The sequence below is a fragment of the Panthera onca genome, chromosome F1, assembly GCF_046562875.1.
Source record: "Panthera onca isolate mPanOnc1 chromosome F1, mPanOnc1 haplotype 2, whole genome shotgun sequence".
Lineage (NCBI taxonomy): Eukaryota > Metazoa > Chordata > Mammalia > Carnivora > Felidae > Panthera > Panthera onca.
In genome coordinates, this window is record NC_138355.1 from 27,211,706 (window position 1) to 27,228,901 (window position 17,196).

At 43.1% G+C, this 17,196-nt stretch overlaps 1 protein-coding gene across 3 annotated transcripts in view; it reads right to left on the minus strand.

The window, feature by feature from the left end:
- The window catches only part of RGL1 (ral guanine nucleotide dissociation stimulator like 1), a 256,632-nt gene that overhangs the window by 124,839 nt on the left and 114,597 nt on the right, over window positions 1-17,196 (minus strand). The window contains exons 1-2 of one of the 3 annotated variants that reach the window (XM_060643728.3): window positions 1,119-1,336; window positions 12-122 (exon numbers count right to left, since the gene is read on the minus strand). The exons of 1 other annotated variant lie outside the window; for it this stretch is intronic. In XM_060643728.3, the coding sequence (XP_060499711.1) occupies window positions 12-122; window positions 1,119-1,145 (138 nt within the window). In that variant the 5' untranslated portion in view covers window positions 1,146-1,336. Of the gene's footprint in view, window positions 1-11; window positions 123-1,118; window positions 1,337-17,196 lie in introns of those variants that run through there. One more of the 3 variants, XM_060643729.3, reaches the window with a different exon arrangement.

Below are 17,196 nucleotides of genomic sequence, written 5' to 3' on the forward strand. Positions count from 1 at the left end.
GCTTTACTCACCCCTAGCCATCTTGCTCCTTTATTGGCAGCCTGTTGAATCTGGACTCTTTTGAGGGTGACATGGTAAACAGCTCCTTCCTCTACCTCTTCACCCCAGTCCTGAATCGAGCTCTGCCAGGGGATGGGATAAAGAGAAAGAAAAAGAGTATTTTTTTTTTTTCCTCTCTGCTAACCACAATCTATCCCAGCTGCTTTACTGCTTACACCAGCACTCAGGGCACAAGACGGGCTGTTCAAAATAAATATTACAATCAGAGCAATACAAGACACATTGCGATAGAAGGAATGCTGAAATTTTCTTGGACCCCAGCCCTTTCCTGTGGTATCAAGATCCCTGGACTTTTCCATGTAGTTATTTTTCCTACACTCACTCACACAACTTAGGGGGTTTTCTTAAGTCTTTTTTCCCCCCTCCTTCTTTAAGACACTATGATTTAATCCTGATTAACACCTCCCCCCACTTAAGTGAAAAGAAAAATAATTCGTTGGTATAAAGTCTGTACTACTTTTATAAGTGGCTCAGTTACTTGAGCATACTACATTTTAAACTCAGGCACAAACAAGTGTCTAAAACGCCAGGAGCCCTGACTCCCTTGGAAGTGAAACGCTCCCCGTGTCTTTTTCTCCTCTTGCTGTGCTGGGACCCAAAAAGTTAGCGGGGTTGGAGGTAAAAAGTGTTTATTTCCGGAAAAGAATCTGGCAAGTGCAGAAAAAGCAACACATCATCATGCAGCCGCAAGTAAAAGGCGTGCGCGACCCCCTGGACTTCCACGTCCCCAGCTACAGCCCGAGTGGTGTTAAAGAGCCGCCGGGGCGCGGGAGCGCTCCCGGGTTCACCCCGACTAACAGTCCTCTGTCCTTAAAAGTTTCCCTTTCCCGACAAACATCTGCCCCAGACACACCAGAGGCAACTGCCGACAAAGTAGGTGTCGTTGAAAAGAAGACACGCCGAGAGGAAAGCGTACAAAGCGGAGCGAGGCAGCCTCAGCTCCCAAGTAGGGGATCGGATGGCCCCGTCCGCTCCGAGAGAGTCCAAAACACACCCGGAGAAAGCGGCAGAAGATTCCCCACCAGAGAAGCCTCGGGAGAAGGCAGAGTTCTCTTTACCATTTTAGCTTGCCAAAGCAATTTCATTCTCAGTTTTCTCTTCGGTCCGCGGCCGCGGCATCCTACGCCCCGCTCCGGGCCCAACGCGGTCTCGGCCGGCGCGCCCGCCGCGCCCCCAGCCCCACCGCCCGCTCGCCCGCCGCGCCCCGAGCGAGCACAGACCCGCGCGCTGCACCCGCCGCCGCCGCCGGTGCGCGCGACTCGGGCCACAAAGGGAGCGCGGCGAGCGAGGGCGCCGCAGACTCCTCCCCGCGCCGCTCCGCCGCTCCGTGATGTCAGGCTTTCCTGTTTGTGCTCCGAGCACACTCTCCCTTTCTCGAATCCCATGCATAAAGTTAGCATGCAGTAGTTTCTCCGGCCCCGAAGGCGATCGGGACACAAGCCTTTCAAGGTGCTCAGGTTTCCTAGACGGTCACCAGGTGCCAAGAAAGCACCGTGCGCGGTGTGTGTGTGGGGGGGGGGGGGGGGGGGGGGTGGCGGGCGGGGGGGGTGTCCGAGTGTGTGTCCTCTTCCTTTGCTAAGAGATAAAGGGGGAGCGGGCAGAGCCAAAAGGATGGGAGGAGAGGGTCGGGAAAACTTTTGTTACCTACTGAATTTAGGTTAAATCAGAGCTGCCCCCAAAGAGAGGGGCAGTACTAGAAGCCAGGAAGTTTTTCATTAGGGCAAAAAAGAAACGGTCAGAGGATATTCCAAAACCCATGCCCAGGGGCCCTACCCGGTCGCGCATCAGCACCCTGCCAACAGGAAATTGCTCTGGACTTCTTTCTGCCACCCATTATGATAAGGCTCATCCACAGTAACTGGCCATCGTGGGTGGGAAGGGGACAAAGCAGAATAGGGTTTTGCTGGGGCTGACAGCGCGGAAAGTGGGCCATCAGTGGCCCTGGAGGTTCTGTCTTTGTGAGACAGCCATCAGTTGAGTTGTCCCTACTGTAGGGACACAGCAGGATAGTAACAGCAAGGACAGAGCCCTTCACGAGGAGACTGTTAGAGGGAGTTTTGTCATAACAGAAAGATCTACTACCAGGACAAAAGATTATAACATCTTTAGATCCAGTTTTAATAAATCAACAGCATAATACCAGATGATAATGTAATCAAAATGGCACGTGACAGAATTCCATGCCAATTCCAAAAAAAAAAAAAAATCCTCAGAGCTCACATCTTATACTAGTTGAATTTAATCACCTTTCAATTTGTTTTTAAAGACCTCTCACTAATTGCCATGCTAAGGCATAAGGCTAGGATTTGGTTCATAATAAATATATCATGAACTGCAAAGCTAGAGAGTCATGTGTACCGATGTTCCCAGGAGAACAGAATAAATGACAGTGAAAACACATCAAGGAGAAACAAAAGGATTTGGGACATTCAAGAACATCTTGAAGTCACTCAGCCAAGTTCCTCTTATACAACGAGAACCTACCCAGCTCAGTAACTGTGGAGACAGTGAATGCTCTTTTTATGAAACTGAAGTGATTGTTTCTATAATTTAAAAAAAAAAAAAAAAAAAAGGAACAGCACATAGACCAGATCCTCCTTGTGATCAGCAGGATAGAGTGTCCCCAGTGTCTAGAGGAAAATCATGTGGACGCCCTACCTGCCCCTCCTCCTTATGCCATCCTCAGGCCCCCGGTCCACCCTTAGAGGACCTACCTATTCCGTGATCTCAAAGACCTCAAGATGCACCTGAGGACAGTTAAGCCAGCCATTAGTTAATTTCACCACTACTGTAACCTGATTTGGGCTGTAAATTTGGAGATTACTGAAAAATTTTCACTTCAGGGACATCAAGCAGTTTCTCAGCCTTGCCTGTCCCGTGCAGCCTTCCCAGACAGGGCAGCTTATAATTCATAATGCTCCACTCCGGTTTCAGATCTTGTCACCCTCTTCTCCACCAATTCCCTGGCTGGCCACCTGGTGTATAGAGTGAAAACACAGGCTTCAAGGCAAGTGGATCCAGCTTCAAATCCACACTTACGTCGAGAGTGAAGTTGGAGGCACCTGGGTGGCTCAGTCGGCTAAGCATGCAACTCTTGACTTCAGCTCAGGTCATGATCTTACAGTTCGTGGGTTCGAGCCCTGCATCAGGCTCCTCACTGACAGTGCAGAGCCTGCTTGGGATTCTCCCTCTTCCTCTCTCCACCCCTTCCCTGCTTGTGCTCTCTCGGAAAAGAAACAAAAAGAAAAGAAAGAAAAAGAATGACCTTGGGCGCTACCTCCCTGAGCCTTAGTTTCCTCATCTGTAAAAAGGGACAAACATCTACCTCCTCACAGAGTTCGAAAAAGGATTAAATGAAATATGTATGCAAAGTATCTAGCAAATGGTAAGTAATCAAAAAGTTCTATTCCCTTATTATTGCATTTCTTCCCAAACTGTATTTTTTTCCAGACTCACTGAAAAGTTATATATGTATGCAGTGTGGGGAACCCTGAAATCATGTCTTCTTACTAAATTGCATTATAATTTCAGAGAGGTTTTCCAAGAATAACTTTTTATTTATATCTGATAATGTATGTGATGTTGTTCAAATGCTTAACCACACACACACACACACACACACAGACACACAGGTCTGGTTATACTAGATAGTGCATTAAGTGTTGCATTTTACAATTTTTAAAATATTCATTTAAAAATATTTCACCTGTAGGCAGCTCAGACAGTATTACCTTATTACACATACCTTTGGGTTAAAATACTCCTGGCAAATATGTGGGAAGGATAAACCAGTAAGCCATTTATAATTAAGTTTGAATTTCTTTACCAGATTAGCTTGCCCGTGATCTGGCAGGGTCCTAGAGGACAGGTCAAGTTTTGTTAAAAGGAGATCAGCAATGTTCTGTAATTTTCAGTGTATGAGTCTTTCATCTCTTTGGCTTAGTTTATTCCTAAGTTTTTATTCTTTTCGATGCTATTGTGAATGGGATTATTTTCTTAATTTCATTTTTGGACTGTTGGTTGTTCTTATATAGAAATGCAATTGATTTTTATACACTAATCTGGCATCCTATAACCTTATTGAATTCATTTATTCTAAAAATTCACTTGTGGACACAAATAAACGAAAATACATCTTGTGTTCATAGATTTGAAAACTTAATTATTGTTAAAATATCCATACTACCCCAAGAAATCTACAAATTCAATGCAATCCCTAACAAAAATGCAATAGCATTTTTTACAGAAATAGAAAAAAAAATCCTAAAATTCATATGGAACCAGAAAGGACACTGAAAAGCCAAAGCAATCTTGAAAACAAAGAACAAAGTTGGAGGTGTCACATTTTCCAGTTTCAAAACATATTAATAAGCTATAGTAATCAAAACAGTGTGGAACTGGTATACGACAGACAAATAATGGACCAATGGAATCTAACAGAGAGCCCAGAAATAAACCCACACATATACAGTCAAGTGATCTTTGAAAAGGGTGCCAAGAACAAACAATGGGGAAAGGACAGTCTCTTCAACAAATCGTTCTGGGTAAACTGGATATCCACTAAACTCCTAGAATGCATAGAGGAAAAGCTTCATGACATTGGTCATGGCAATGGTTTCATGGATATGACACCAAACGCACAGGCAACAAAAATGAAAATAGATGGGGCGCCTGGGTGGCGTAGTCGGTTAAGCGTCCGACTTCATCCAGGTCACGATCTCGCAGTCCGTGAGTTCGAGCCCCGCGTCGGGCTCTGGGCTGATGGCTCGGAGCCTGGAGCCTGTTTCGGATTCTGTGTCTCCCTCTCTCTCTGCCCCTCCCCCGTTCATGCTCTGTCTCTCTCTGTCCCAAAAATAAATAAAAAACGTTGAAAAAAAAAAATTTAAAAAAAAAAAAAAAAAAAAAAATGAAAATAGATGAGCAAGACTAGATCAAACTAAAAAGTTTCTATACAGCAAAGGAAACAATCAACAGAATGAAAAGGCAACATATCATATAGAAGAAAATATCTGCAAACAACATAGCTGATAAGGAGTTAAAATCCACAAGAAATAAGAAACTTCTACAAATCAACAAAACAAACAAATAAAATAATCCAATTTAAAAATGGCCAAAGGACTTGAATAAACATTTCTCCAAAGAAGAGATACAAATGGCCAACAGACATATGAAAAGATGCTCAACATGACTAATCATCAGGGAGACGCAAGTCAAAACCACAATAAGATATCACCTCACACCTATTAGGTGGCCATTATTCAAACAAACAAAGAAAAAAAACGTTGGCTGGGATGTGGAGAAAAGGGAAACTTTGTATACTGTTTGTAGGAATATAAATTGGTACAGCCATTATGGAAAACATTTCAGAGTTGACTCGATAAACTAAAAATAGAACTACCTCATGACCCAGCAATCCCACCCCTGGGTGTTCATCCTAAACAACTGAAACCAGGATCTCAAAGAGACATTTGCATTTCCATGTTCATTACAGCACTATTCATAATAGCCGAGACGTGGAAACAACCTAACCGTCCATCAATGGATGGATGAATGAAGAAAATGTGATATGTATATACCTACAACAGAATATTACTCAGCTGTAAAAAAGGAGGAAATCCTGTCATATGCCTACAACATGGATGGACCTTGAGAACATAATGCTAAGTGAAATAAGCCAGTCACAGAAGGACAAGTACTGCATGATTTCACTTACGTGAGCTATCGAAAATAGTCAGACTCCTAGAAGCAGAAAGTAACGGTGGTTCTTGTCAGCGACTGGGGGAAGGGAGAAATAGTGAGTTGCTGTTCAATGTGTATAAAGTTTCAGATATTCAAGATGAAAAAGTTCTGGAGATCTACTGTATAACATTGTGCTTACAGTTAACATTATGTACACTTAAAAATTTGGTGTGTGATCTATCCTTAAAGCATAGGATACTGCTAGGAATAGTTGCCTATTTGGTTGCCTATTTCTGTTGCCATATTTGGTGGTCACTGATAAGTCCGTAGCAATACAAGGATTCTAGGATGTCACAGGAGAGAAGGAAGATATATAGAAGAACGCCAAATTGGAGGACGAAACTTGCTTACTTTACAGTTTCACCAGAGCCAATAGAGAGCCGGTTAAGAGCAAATATAAGCAGGGGCACCTGGGAGGCTCAGTCAGTTAAGCGTCCAACTTCAGCTCAGGTCATGATCTCATAGTTCATGGGTTTGAGCCCCCCATCAGGCTCTGTACTGGCAGCTCAGAACCTGGAGCCTGCTTCAGATGCGCGCGCGCTCTCTCTCTCTCTCTCTCTCTCTCTCTCTCAAAAATAAATAAACATTAAAAAAAGAGAGCAAATATAAGTAGCAGATTCTTTAAGAGAATGTATCTACAAGTGGAAATACGTAGTTTACATATTCTCTTCATTCATGTATCTATTCACTGGCCTCTCTGACACCACACTTTCCTAGATTTTATTCTACCTCTCTGGCTGCAAGAAAAAGTGAAAAATACAAAAGCTATGTATACTTACATAGGCAGCATGCCACAGAGTAATACTTATGTGCCTGGCTAAATGAGGGGGCATCTGAGAGTCAGAGTTTGAATCTGAGTTCTAGAAGCTTCCAACCAAGTGTCTGACCCTCACTTCTCACAGCATGAGTGTCCTCATCTGTCCCCTTCAAGCTCATCATGAGTGTTAAATAAACTATACTACGTAAAACACCTAACATAATAAACCATGCTGTATAAAACACCTAATCGAGTTCTTGGGATATAAGAGGCCTTGAATAAAAATGCATCTCCTTCCCTCCCTACCCCCCACATGTTCCTGGCATGTTCTTTACAAGTTTGCTTGTTTCCTTGTTTTCTTGGATAATAAGTTGTAATGCATGACAGAAAAATAAAGGCAGTGCAAGTATAATGGACATTGTACGTGGAAATAAGTACTGACACACTTGTCTTGAAACTGGCAGTATCAGCATAAGATGGTAAGAAATGGGAAGGCCTTGGTTTTGTCCTCAAAGTCAATGCCAGACTATAATGTCCTATGACCAGTCAAAAGTTTAGGGGTGCCTGTGTGGCTCAGTCAGTTGAGCATCCGACTTCAGCTCAGGTCATGATCTCGCAGTTTGTGAGTTCGAGCCCCACGTCAGGCTCTGTGCTGACAGCTCAGAGCCTGGAGCCTGCTTCGGTTTCTGTGTCTCCCTCTCTCTCTGCCCCTCCCCCGCTCATGCTCTGTCTCTCTCTCTCTCTCTGTGTCAAAAATAAAAAATAATAATAAAACATTAACAAAATTTTTTTTTTTAAAGTTTAGAGGAAAAACGGTCCTAAGAAAACAATAACAACAACAACAAATATGGGAAGAAAACTAAAAAGTGAGAGGTCAGGATTCTCCTTCCACACCTTAGGAGTGCTGGGTGCTTATCACCTCTACTTGCCCACAGCCCTTACCTAAACAGATGAGTTTGAGAACCTTTCCCACTTTTGAGCAAAATCGATAATAGCCATTGTGCAATAGTTTATTTACAAACCATATCTTCTGCAATATGTAGTTCCCTAAAACTTTTTGGTAGGGGACATAAACACACGAATCTGCCAACTCTTGACTCCTTTCCTCCAACAACATCTATGTATTGTCAAACTGCAGACACCTTAATCCTTTCAACATCCCTATGAAATGCTTCTTCCTCTTCTCCAGTCTCGCAGGCTGTGTTGTTCATCAAAGAACTTTCCATAGTCATCTCCCCATAATCAGCAGGGTATCCTGCTATGGTTGTTCCTAGCTCTGCTAACCGGTGTTGCCCCATTCACCTACTCTTTGCTTGAGCTTTCAACCTTGCCTTGCAAAGGGTAAGAACTGGTCATGCTTGGTCAAAGATGATTTGCTTCCATTTTCTGAGGTCCCCAAGTAATTTTACTAATTATCATAGAGATACCATAAGTTAAAATTTTCAATGCTCTGTTATTAGGTTTTCTTATTTAGGCAAGTGAATTACAAGCTAGTTTTAGACAGACTCATTACAACTAAAGAAGAGGCTGCCATAGGAGGCAGAAAAGTGGAGACAGAAGAAACACAAACAAATAGCACAAGACAGATGGCAGGCCAAAGGCAAAGGACTCCTCTGACCATTACGGCAAACATTTTTCAACTAATAGTTTACCAATTGCTGGCAGTTACTCTTAATTGATGTTGATGATGCTTGCCTGAGGAAGAAGTTGGTTATTGGAATACTATTTGTAACTTGGGCTAATGAGCATGATTACCTCATCTAATTATAGATTTCTGTAAAAGAAAAAAGGACAACAGAGGTTTATTCACGTGGTTGAAAAGATCAAAACATGCAACAGTCAGCTCAGACATAACGCCCGGTCTGTGTGATATATAATCAAACATCCTGCAAAGTGGAGAATGGGGGACCTGATGCCATGTAGGGCTTTGACCAAGATTCTGGAAGGAGCTTCTGGTCAATTAGCCTAATCGTACCTTGTTTCAGAGCTAAAGGAACATCGTTTTTCTGTAATAAAGGTAATGGAATAGTACTGAAAGCTCGAATCAACTAGAACTGCTGTAACATAGTGGCTAAGAGTGAGGGCTGCAGTCAGAAACACCTAGATTTGAGTCCTAGATCCATCACTCCTCTCTGAAGCAAGGTCTTTAACATCTCTAAATCCATACAAAATAGGGATACAAAACACCTTCCTCACTGGCCCATACTGAGAAGTAAATGAGATAATACACATCAAGGCTTTAGCACAGTATCCAGCACGGAGGTAAATTCTGAGCTAACATCGTCTGTTGTTATTCATCAGATCAACAATTCGCAAAAGCTAAAGGAGACTGATTATATTACAATTCAGACCCATACATCAAGTAACTCAAGATTTTGCAGTTTGAAGCTAAAACTTCATGATGCAGTGAACCTAGAAAGAACTCAAAGCCCCCACAAACTGTTCAGTCAGTGAGTACCATTTACTGAGCTGCTACACAGCACAGAAAGATACCGTGCCTGGTATTCTTGCCCACCTCCTTCTACCTCCACATAGTGATATTTTTGAATCGCCATAACATCCCCTCCTATTCTTAAGTCCCTCTGATAGCTCCCCATTGTTAAGGATAAAAACCGAAATCCTTTTCATATTCCACAGGGTCTTGCCTAGGCTGGCCCCTGCCTACCTCTCCTGACTCCTCCCATGTACTTTACATACATGCTCTGAGCTCCAGCAACCCAGCCATCTTTCAATATCTTGACTATATCTGGTCCCGGTCCATGACAGAGGCTTTACACATGTGATTCTCCTTTTGGGGACATCCCTCCCTCTTCTCAAAGCTCTCCCAACTGGGTTAAATTCCCCCTCTTATGTGCTCTGATGGCACCATGTTCCTCTCTCTGTCACCACAGCCGTAATTTTACATTTCATTGTATGCTCTTTTGATAAATATCTGTTTCCCCCAAACTCCATGAAGGCAAAGGTAATTAAATTCTTTCTCATCATTGTTTTCTAGTACCTCCCACAGCACCTAGCACATGATAGGTAAATAGATGTAAATAACTATGATCGATTGCTAGATACAGACACATAAAGCCACGCTGTACGTTCAGTAAGTGCTTTGTAATTGCTGCTGAGTGATATAAATAAATCTCAGATATTGTCTCTACCTTAAGGTTGTTTCTACTCTGAAAGCAGAGAAAAGACATAAAAGGATAAAATGAAAAATTACCCATAGAGCCACAGATCAGCAAGTACAGATTAAGAGAACAGGGTCCACTGAGCGATGTGTCACTGAGAGGACACCAACAACCTCGATCAGGAGGCACTCATTCATAAAGGACTCACAGATAATTACAGTTTTTATTGAGATTGTGTTAACCACCACTTTGAAGACAAAGAGAAACATGAACTAGGAGGAAGAAGTGGAGGACTTTCAGTAGGAGAGATGGCAGGTCAAAGGATGGTATTTGGTTGGAGAAGAGACCCAGACAGTCAAGAGACATGAGGTTTGGGTAAAGTACCCAGGTGGCAGAGATTCTTGCATTTTTTGTAAGAGAATATCGAAATGATACAACAGAGGGTGAACAAGGCGATTGTAATACTTGTCCACAGGTGAGTCGGGGATCGGTGGGGAGACAGCTCGGAGGTAGAGCGATCTGATAGGAAGCAATAAGGTAAAGTACATGCCAAACAGCTAACACCGAGGCTGAGGCCAGGGCTTTGAACTAAAGAAATGAACCAGGGTTGACGTTTTGGAAAAATGAATGTTGCAGCTTAATGATAGGCAGCGTGTTGCAATGAAATGAGAGGGGAAAGAACAGACCTGCAAGAATGCCTTTAAGAATGGCACACTGGGATTGTCGAGGGGACATTAAAATAGAGAGAAAATGGGAAGGACATTCTGCTTTGGGGAAAAAAAAATATTACCAGTTCAGATCTGGGGGGAAAGAAAAAAAAGATATTGAAGAGTGATAGGAAGGAAAGATAAAGACTAGAAATGAAGAAAGTAGTTGCAAGTTAGTAATGTATACAGGAAGTTGTCTGAAAGCATGAATTCACATGATTCCTCCTCAGTGGAGAAGCAGAATCTAAACAGTGTCAAGATGTACCCACAACTGAACACCAAACAAAAATAACCAGAGAGAAGAGCAAGAGGGAAAGAAAAAACAAGTAGAGCTTGAGTTATGGAAACTAACACTGAAGGGAAGCTCATTGTGACTAAAACTTCTCAAATACATGAAAGTCAGACTTGGAATACAGTCAGTGGACTGTAGAATACTTCAAATGATAAGCAGTTTATCTTCTGTCATTATCGCAAGAAGCTATACATATTTTTAAGAGGGTTTTCCCTGTGTAAAAACATACAATTTTTTTTAAAAAAAACTTATCACCGGTTATTCTATTCTGTGACACTCTTCAATAAAATGTAACCAAAGTTAATTGAAAGTCTTACTGTGGTCAGTTACATAACACCAGGATTGCTGAATAGCTTAAATGCAGTGTTTTCCCAGAAATATTTGTCTTTTGGACGAAACCAAGAATGGAAAGTTTCTGCCTTAAAGGAGAACTTTTGAGAAGGTGGAAAGAAAAGAAAACCATACATAACAGACATATGACTTTTAACAACAATTAACCAATATGCTGCAAATAGAGGAACTACTCACACAGAAACACACAAAAACACAAAGAAAAGTGAATTTTACCGCTTTAGAGAGTTGATTGTGGATTGTATATCAATTAGATAATGTCTTTTTAAAAAATCAGAAAATATCTCATAGATTGCCTTTGCCAGGAACAAATGTAGGCACATCTTTGGTTCTTATTACTTTCGTGTTAAGCTGGAAGAGTCAATTCAGGCTAACCCATACTGATTCTGCTTTGTGTAAGACATGAAGTGAGGTCTACAGGACGAAAATGTGTTTCATTTGGGGCAGGAGAGGGGGTGGAGTTATTACCTTGGTTTATTCAGGATCTTCTAGATAGGCGAATAGCTGCTGCTCTAGAAAGCTGCCCATAGCCCTCACTCCTACCCTGGTTTTCCCTCAAAGATAATGTGCATGCACGTGTACATGCCTGTGTGTGTTGCAGAATGAGGAGTTTGGGGTGGATGTAGGGCAAGGTGGAATATTAGGTGGTGTATGTGTGTTGTAGGAGGAAGAACTGGTAGGTTGGCCTTCATCTTGAACTTTAATCACAAAAGATGACTTCTCTCCGAAATAACAGAAGGGCACTGTAAAGAAATGACGGCACAATTGTCAGTTACATAGCAACCTTATGACAAAACAAGTAAGATACTTTGTTCCTGTAACCAAATAGGTCACATATTTTACATTATACAAAGGAACTTCTCTCCTGTGACTGGCCAGGACTCCCTCCTATGAAATTAGCACACCCTGTGTCTCAGGAAACCACACCACCCTTGGCTGAAGTCTGTATGATCTTAGCATGAAGACCAGCAGGTGTTCTTGGCATACGAGCCCAACTTGCGCTAAGTTTGCGGCCTTCCCCACCTGAAAAGGCTTGCAGGTAAAGTGGGGGTTGGGTGAGCAGTGAGAAATCCCTCAATCTGATTAGTTCTTAAATCTATACCAGACTCAAGCTGCCCTAAGAAGGTACAATATATTTAGCAGGTTAGCAATTGGGACATAGGCTTGGATGCTTGTAACAGAGTTTATAACGATTGATTGATTGATTGATTGATTGCAAAAAAAAAAAAAAGAAAAAAGAAGATGGTTTTATTAAAGCATGGGGACAGAGCCCATGGGCAGAAAGAGCTGCCAAATTTATAACATTTTAAACAAGAAGGACTTCTATTTCTCTCTTGTAAAACAGTCCGGAGATAGGCAGTCCAGGCCTGGTGTGGCAACTTTGCTCTGTGAGATCACAGTCAGAGCCAGGCTTTTTCTATCTTACCATTTTACCGTCGAGGATGAGGCCCTGGTCCACATGGTTCACTGTCATGATGAAATTCTGGGAGGTCCAATTTTGTCCTGGAATCCTTGGAACCTACACCCACAGTGAATTTAATCTCTTTCCAGGACATAGAACTCATTGTAAGGCCTTCTGTACCTTCTTAGGCCTGTGCCTATAGGACTCAGGGAATTGTGCCCAGAAAAAATGATCTCTAAGGTGAGACCTGAAAGCCGAGATAGAATTAGAAGTAGTAGAAGAATGGGGTGCAGGCAGAGGAGAGACCAATCCAGGCAGAAGGAACAGAATTGGGGAAGGCCCTAGACTTACACACTAGGTCGCAAAACATGCCAAATAAGCTGTTCGTTTTTCCTTATAAAGAAGTAGTGCCTGCTATATCTTCACTTTGTGAGCACTAATTCATCTTACTAGCATAATGTACCAACTGGATGCATGTCCCTTGGAAACACGAGGCATGCTTTTGTTTTATTTTATGTAATCCCATAATCCCTCAAATGATCCTCCGTGAAGGGTCAGGTAAATAAATAACTATTTTAATGACTTTAATAGAGCACATCCTATGTGTAAAGCCCTGAATTGCACATACTGGCCCTGGATCTAAAGTAAGGGAGGCAAACAAGCAAACAAACAAAGTAAGCAGGCGAGAGGGGAGGGTGTGATTACGGACTTCTGTGGAACCATCCAGACTAAATTCCAAGTCAGAATGCTAGCATTACAGTTTGTCCCACTTAGAACGGCCATCCTAGCACACCCCAGGTAAAAGTCTGGCACATATCTGGGGGCAAGAATACAGGCTGGATGGAAGGGCATCTTTCAAGCCCCACCTTGGAAATACTCAGTGTTAGCGCTATATCCGATCAGGGAATGGGAGAGAAGACCAAACAGTGGGCTCTCTTTTAAGGGAAGAAAGAGCAACTTTAGATACTAAAGACTGTGAGCCTCCTGAAAACTTTAAGTATGAATGAAATTCCCAGATGGCGGGGAAGGGGTTTAGGGAAGCAGGGCAGAAGCGAAGAGAACAATCCGAGCAGGGGGAAAGGTTTGACCCCAAGCTTAGAAGTCAAATGTGAGGTCATCACAGAGCAGGCAGAGAGAAGGAGGCCACTCAGCCCAGCCCAGCCACACCACCTGGGCACGTGTGCCCACTGCACCCCTTGCTCACTGTCTCCCCACAGCATTCCCTAAGTCGTACTGACAGAAATAGGCAACTTCATCTAGCGTAGACTATCCAAGCCTCTCTGTGCTAGGGTCATTTATTTGAGGTTCACATGCCTTGGGGTAGGTCGAGATTATGGACAGTTTAGTCACCATGGCATGAGTATCACCAATTTGAAGGCATCAGTGTTTTGGTGTTGATAACTGGCTAGCGCTTTCCATCATTACAATTTGCAGAGTGATTTTACACGAATCAGTTCCCTTATCTTCACAACAACCCCAGAAGTAGAAGTACTATCGCCATTTTATCGCCTAAGAAACTGAAATGTCAAGACTACGGAGACAATGGAAATGCAAGAGTCATGTCTTAGGCCCAAGTCTTTTGACTCCAAACATCATGCTATTTTCAGAAGAGTACACGTTACACTTACCGTGATGAGCACTGAATAACCTATAGAACTGATGAATCACTATGCTGCACACCTGAAACTCACACTATATGTTAACTACACTGGAATTAAAATTTTTTTAAATAACAGAAAATAACAAAATAACATAAAAATATACCTTTTTTCTTAGAACATTTGTTTGCCTCTTTGCTGTTGCTTCTATTATTTAGGACTTTTGGCACCTTATAAAGTACAATAGTTCCTCATACCCATTAGTAATCAGAGGTAGGTACATGCACACTGTTGCCGGTACTAAGAATTCTGTCCTTCCTGGCTCTTTCATGAGTGTCTAATCTTTTTCATTCCCAGTGCCACTATCCTGATTCAGGATTGTACTGCCTGGCATGATGGCCCCATTTGTTCATTCATACAACCATGCAGGCAGCCGCTATGCCCCAGGTACTGAGCTAAGTGTTGGACATGCCGTGGGGATCAACACAGAGTCTCTGCTTTCAAAGAACTTACAGTCTAGGGAGGAGAGAGACAGGTAAATAAGACCTTACCAAGAATGTGAGAAGGCTATAATGGAGCAGGCACATGGCAGGGCCCCTGGCATCAAGTAGAGGCGCCTGTTCTAGAGTCATGGAGTCAGGGATGTCTAAAACTGAGACTTTAATGGAAAGGAAGCAAAAGTCAGCTGATGAGAAAGGAGAAAAACGCTCAGTTCAGGAAGAAGAATGGCATGAATGTTGAGAATAACAAAGCAATTTCACAGACGAAACTGAGTATGGTTTGATCTGCTGGAAGGATGAGTACAGCGGAGAAGGGTAGTTAAGAGACAAGGTTGACGTCAGATTAGGAAAGCTTGGGAGCCATGTTGAAGTCTCTGGACTTGATCCTGGGGCAGTGGAGACCATCGAAGGGTTCCACACAGCAGCGTTACATGAGAGACTCATATTTTGTTTTTATTTTTTTTTAATGTTTTTGTTTATTTTTGACAGAGACAGAGTGTGAACGGGAGAGGGGCAGAGAATGAGAGACACGGAATCTAAAGCAGGCTCCAGGCTCCGAGCTGTCAGTACAGAACCCGATGCGGGGCTCAAACTCACCAACCGTGAGATCATGACCTGAGCCCAAGTTGGACCCTTAACCAACTGAGCCACGCAGGCGCCCCAAGAGATTTGTATTTTAAGAAGATCTGACTGTGATAGGGAGAAAGGATTCGAGGGACATCGCCCCCATAGAAATACAATGCGAGCCACTTACATAATTTTAACTTTTCTAGAGGCCACATTAAAAACATAAAAAGAAATAGGTGAAATTAGTATTTTATTAATTAACTTAATTATGCTAATTTTCACATTATAGTTTATTTAACCTACAGTGTTAGGGGTGTGGACAGAAGTGTATTTGGGAAGAGGAAGAGAAGAAATCTGTTACAGGTAAGGACTCACTTAACTTTAGTCCATTTTACACACTAGCATCAAACTAATCTTCCTCAAATACAGCTCTCATGAAGATACTCCCTTGTTTTAATTTTTCCCATTTTTTACCTTTTGCCTGCCAAATAAAGCCCCAACTCCTTAGCCAGCAAGGGACCCTGCCCTCTCTCCAGCATCTCCATCCTCCCCTCTGCACAGCTGGGCCTCTTCACTCCCACCTGCAGACCCGACATCCAAGGGCAGTCGTGACCTTCTGCAGAAGGAACGAGAAGAGCTCCGCTCAGCGCTCTGGAATGGAGCAACTAGCCACTCCCACTGCTGGGAAGGCCCCGTGTTGCAGGTCTGACTCCCGGCTTGGAAATCTGCCCGGTCCCTTTGGGGTGGGGGCCCCGCCTCTTGCTTTCCATTCCATTCTTTCCTCTTTCCAGAGCTTGGAAGTCTGCCTGTAAACCTGAGTGTGGCAGCTGGAGCCTCCTAACTGCTGACACACTTTCTTATTCCCTCACTCCTGATCACATTTCTCAGTGCCACCTGTTGTATATGTCCCAGTACGAGTACCTCCCAACCTGGAGATTTGTCACCTACCTCGCAATACCAGCTCTCCTGCCTAGGTGACTGCCTGTCATCTGTTGTCGTATTCCCACGCCGATCCCTTCCAATGCCTTGTCTGTCAGCCCAGACTCCTTCTCCTCCTGCCCTGGCCCTGTGGGCAGGTCTAGCCTCTGCCAGTTCACCATCTTTGGCAGTGAGCCAGGCTATTTCTAGCAATGTTGTGAGCTGGACAATTTGACTTTCAAGGCCTTGCAGATTAGCGCCCCACCTACCACTGAAGCATCTTTCTCGCTACCCTTCTGTACCCTTTACTCCAGTCAAAATAATTTAATCATTGTTTGTTATTCATGCCTCATGCTAAATACCTCCCTGATAGAGTCCTGCCAACCGCTCAGCCTGGAAAGGGCCTTCTCCCATTCCATCCCCATTGACTGAGGAATTCTTCATAAATACTAAGTCCTAAAATACGACAATCATAATCTCCTCCCCACCCTGACTGGAAATTACATTTCCCCCCTCTGAACTCCTGTGGCTCATTATCTGGGCTTCAATTATGGATTTTATTGCATTCCTACTTGTTTTAAATGTCTTATCTTTCTAAGACTATAAATAAACATCTTGGGAATAAGATCCATGTCTGATTACTTAGCAAAGCAAAATAGGAGAGAGGGAAAGCGGGAAAGAGAGATTTGGCTTAATTTTGCAAAATGAGTAATGGTCCATCAAGGATTATAACTGAAGAAGCTCACACTTTCAAGTGCCTGCTTAGCATCCTTAATCAAATCATTCCTGAAACATAGGGGATAAGGGCTCCTTGTCCCTGTAGACTTTAAGGAAATTCACTGAGAATCCCTTAGCTAATAATATTATTCTATATATATATGTTCCTTATTTTCTTCCCTTTTGCCTCTCTTCTTGGAGTTATTACTTTTAATCTCCTCCCACCCTCCCTCCCTCTTTCTTTCTTGGTCTCCCCCTCCCTCACCCCAACGTTCCATGGCTCCCCAAAACAGAGCTGGGATAAATTCATTCACCCGGCTCAGATCCCTTCCGTCCTTCCTTCGGGCACTTACCAGGTCCACAAGTGCGATTAAGGGGGCACGGCAGCTTTCCCCACTGACACAAGGAAACTCAAGGACCCAGGGAATACAGCTACTCCCTCCACTGGCTATCTTTTAAAAATTCAATG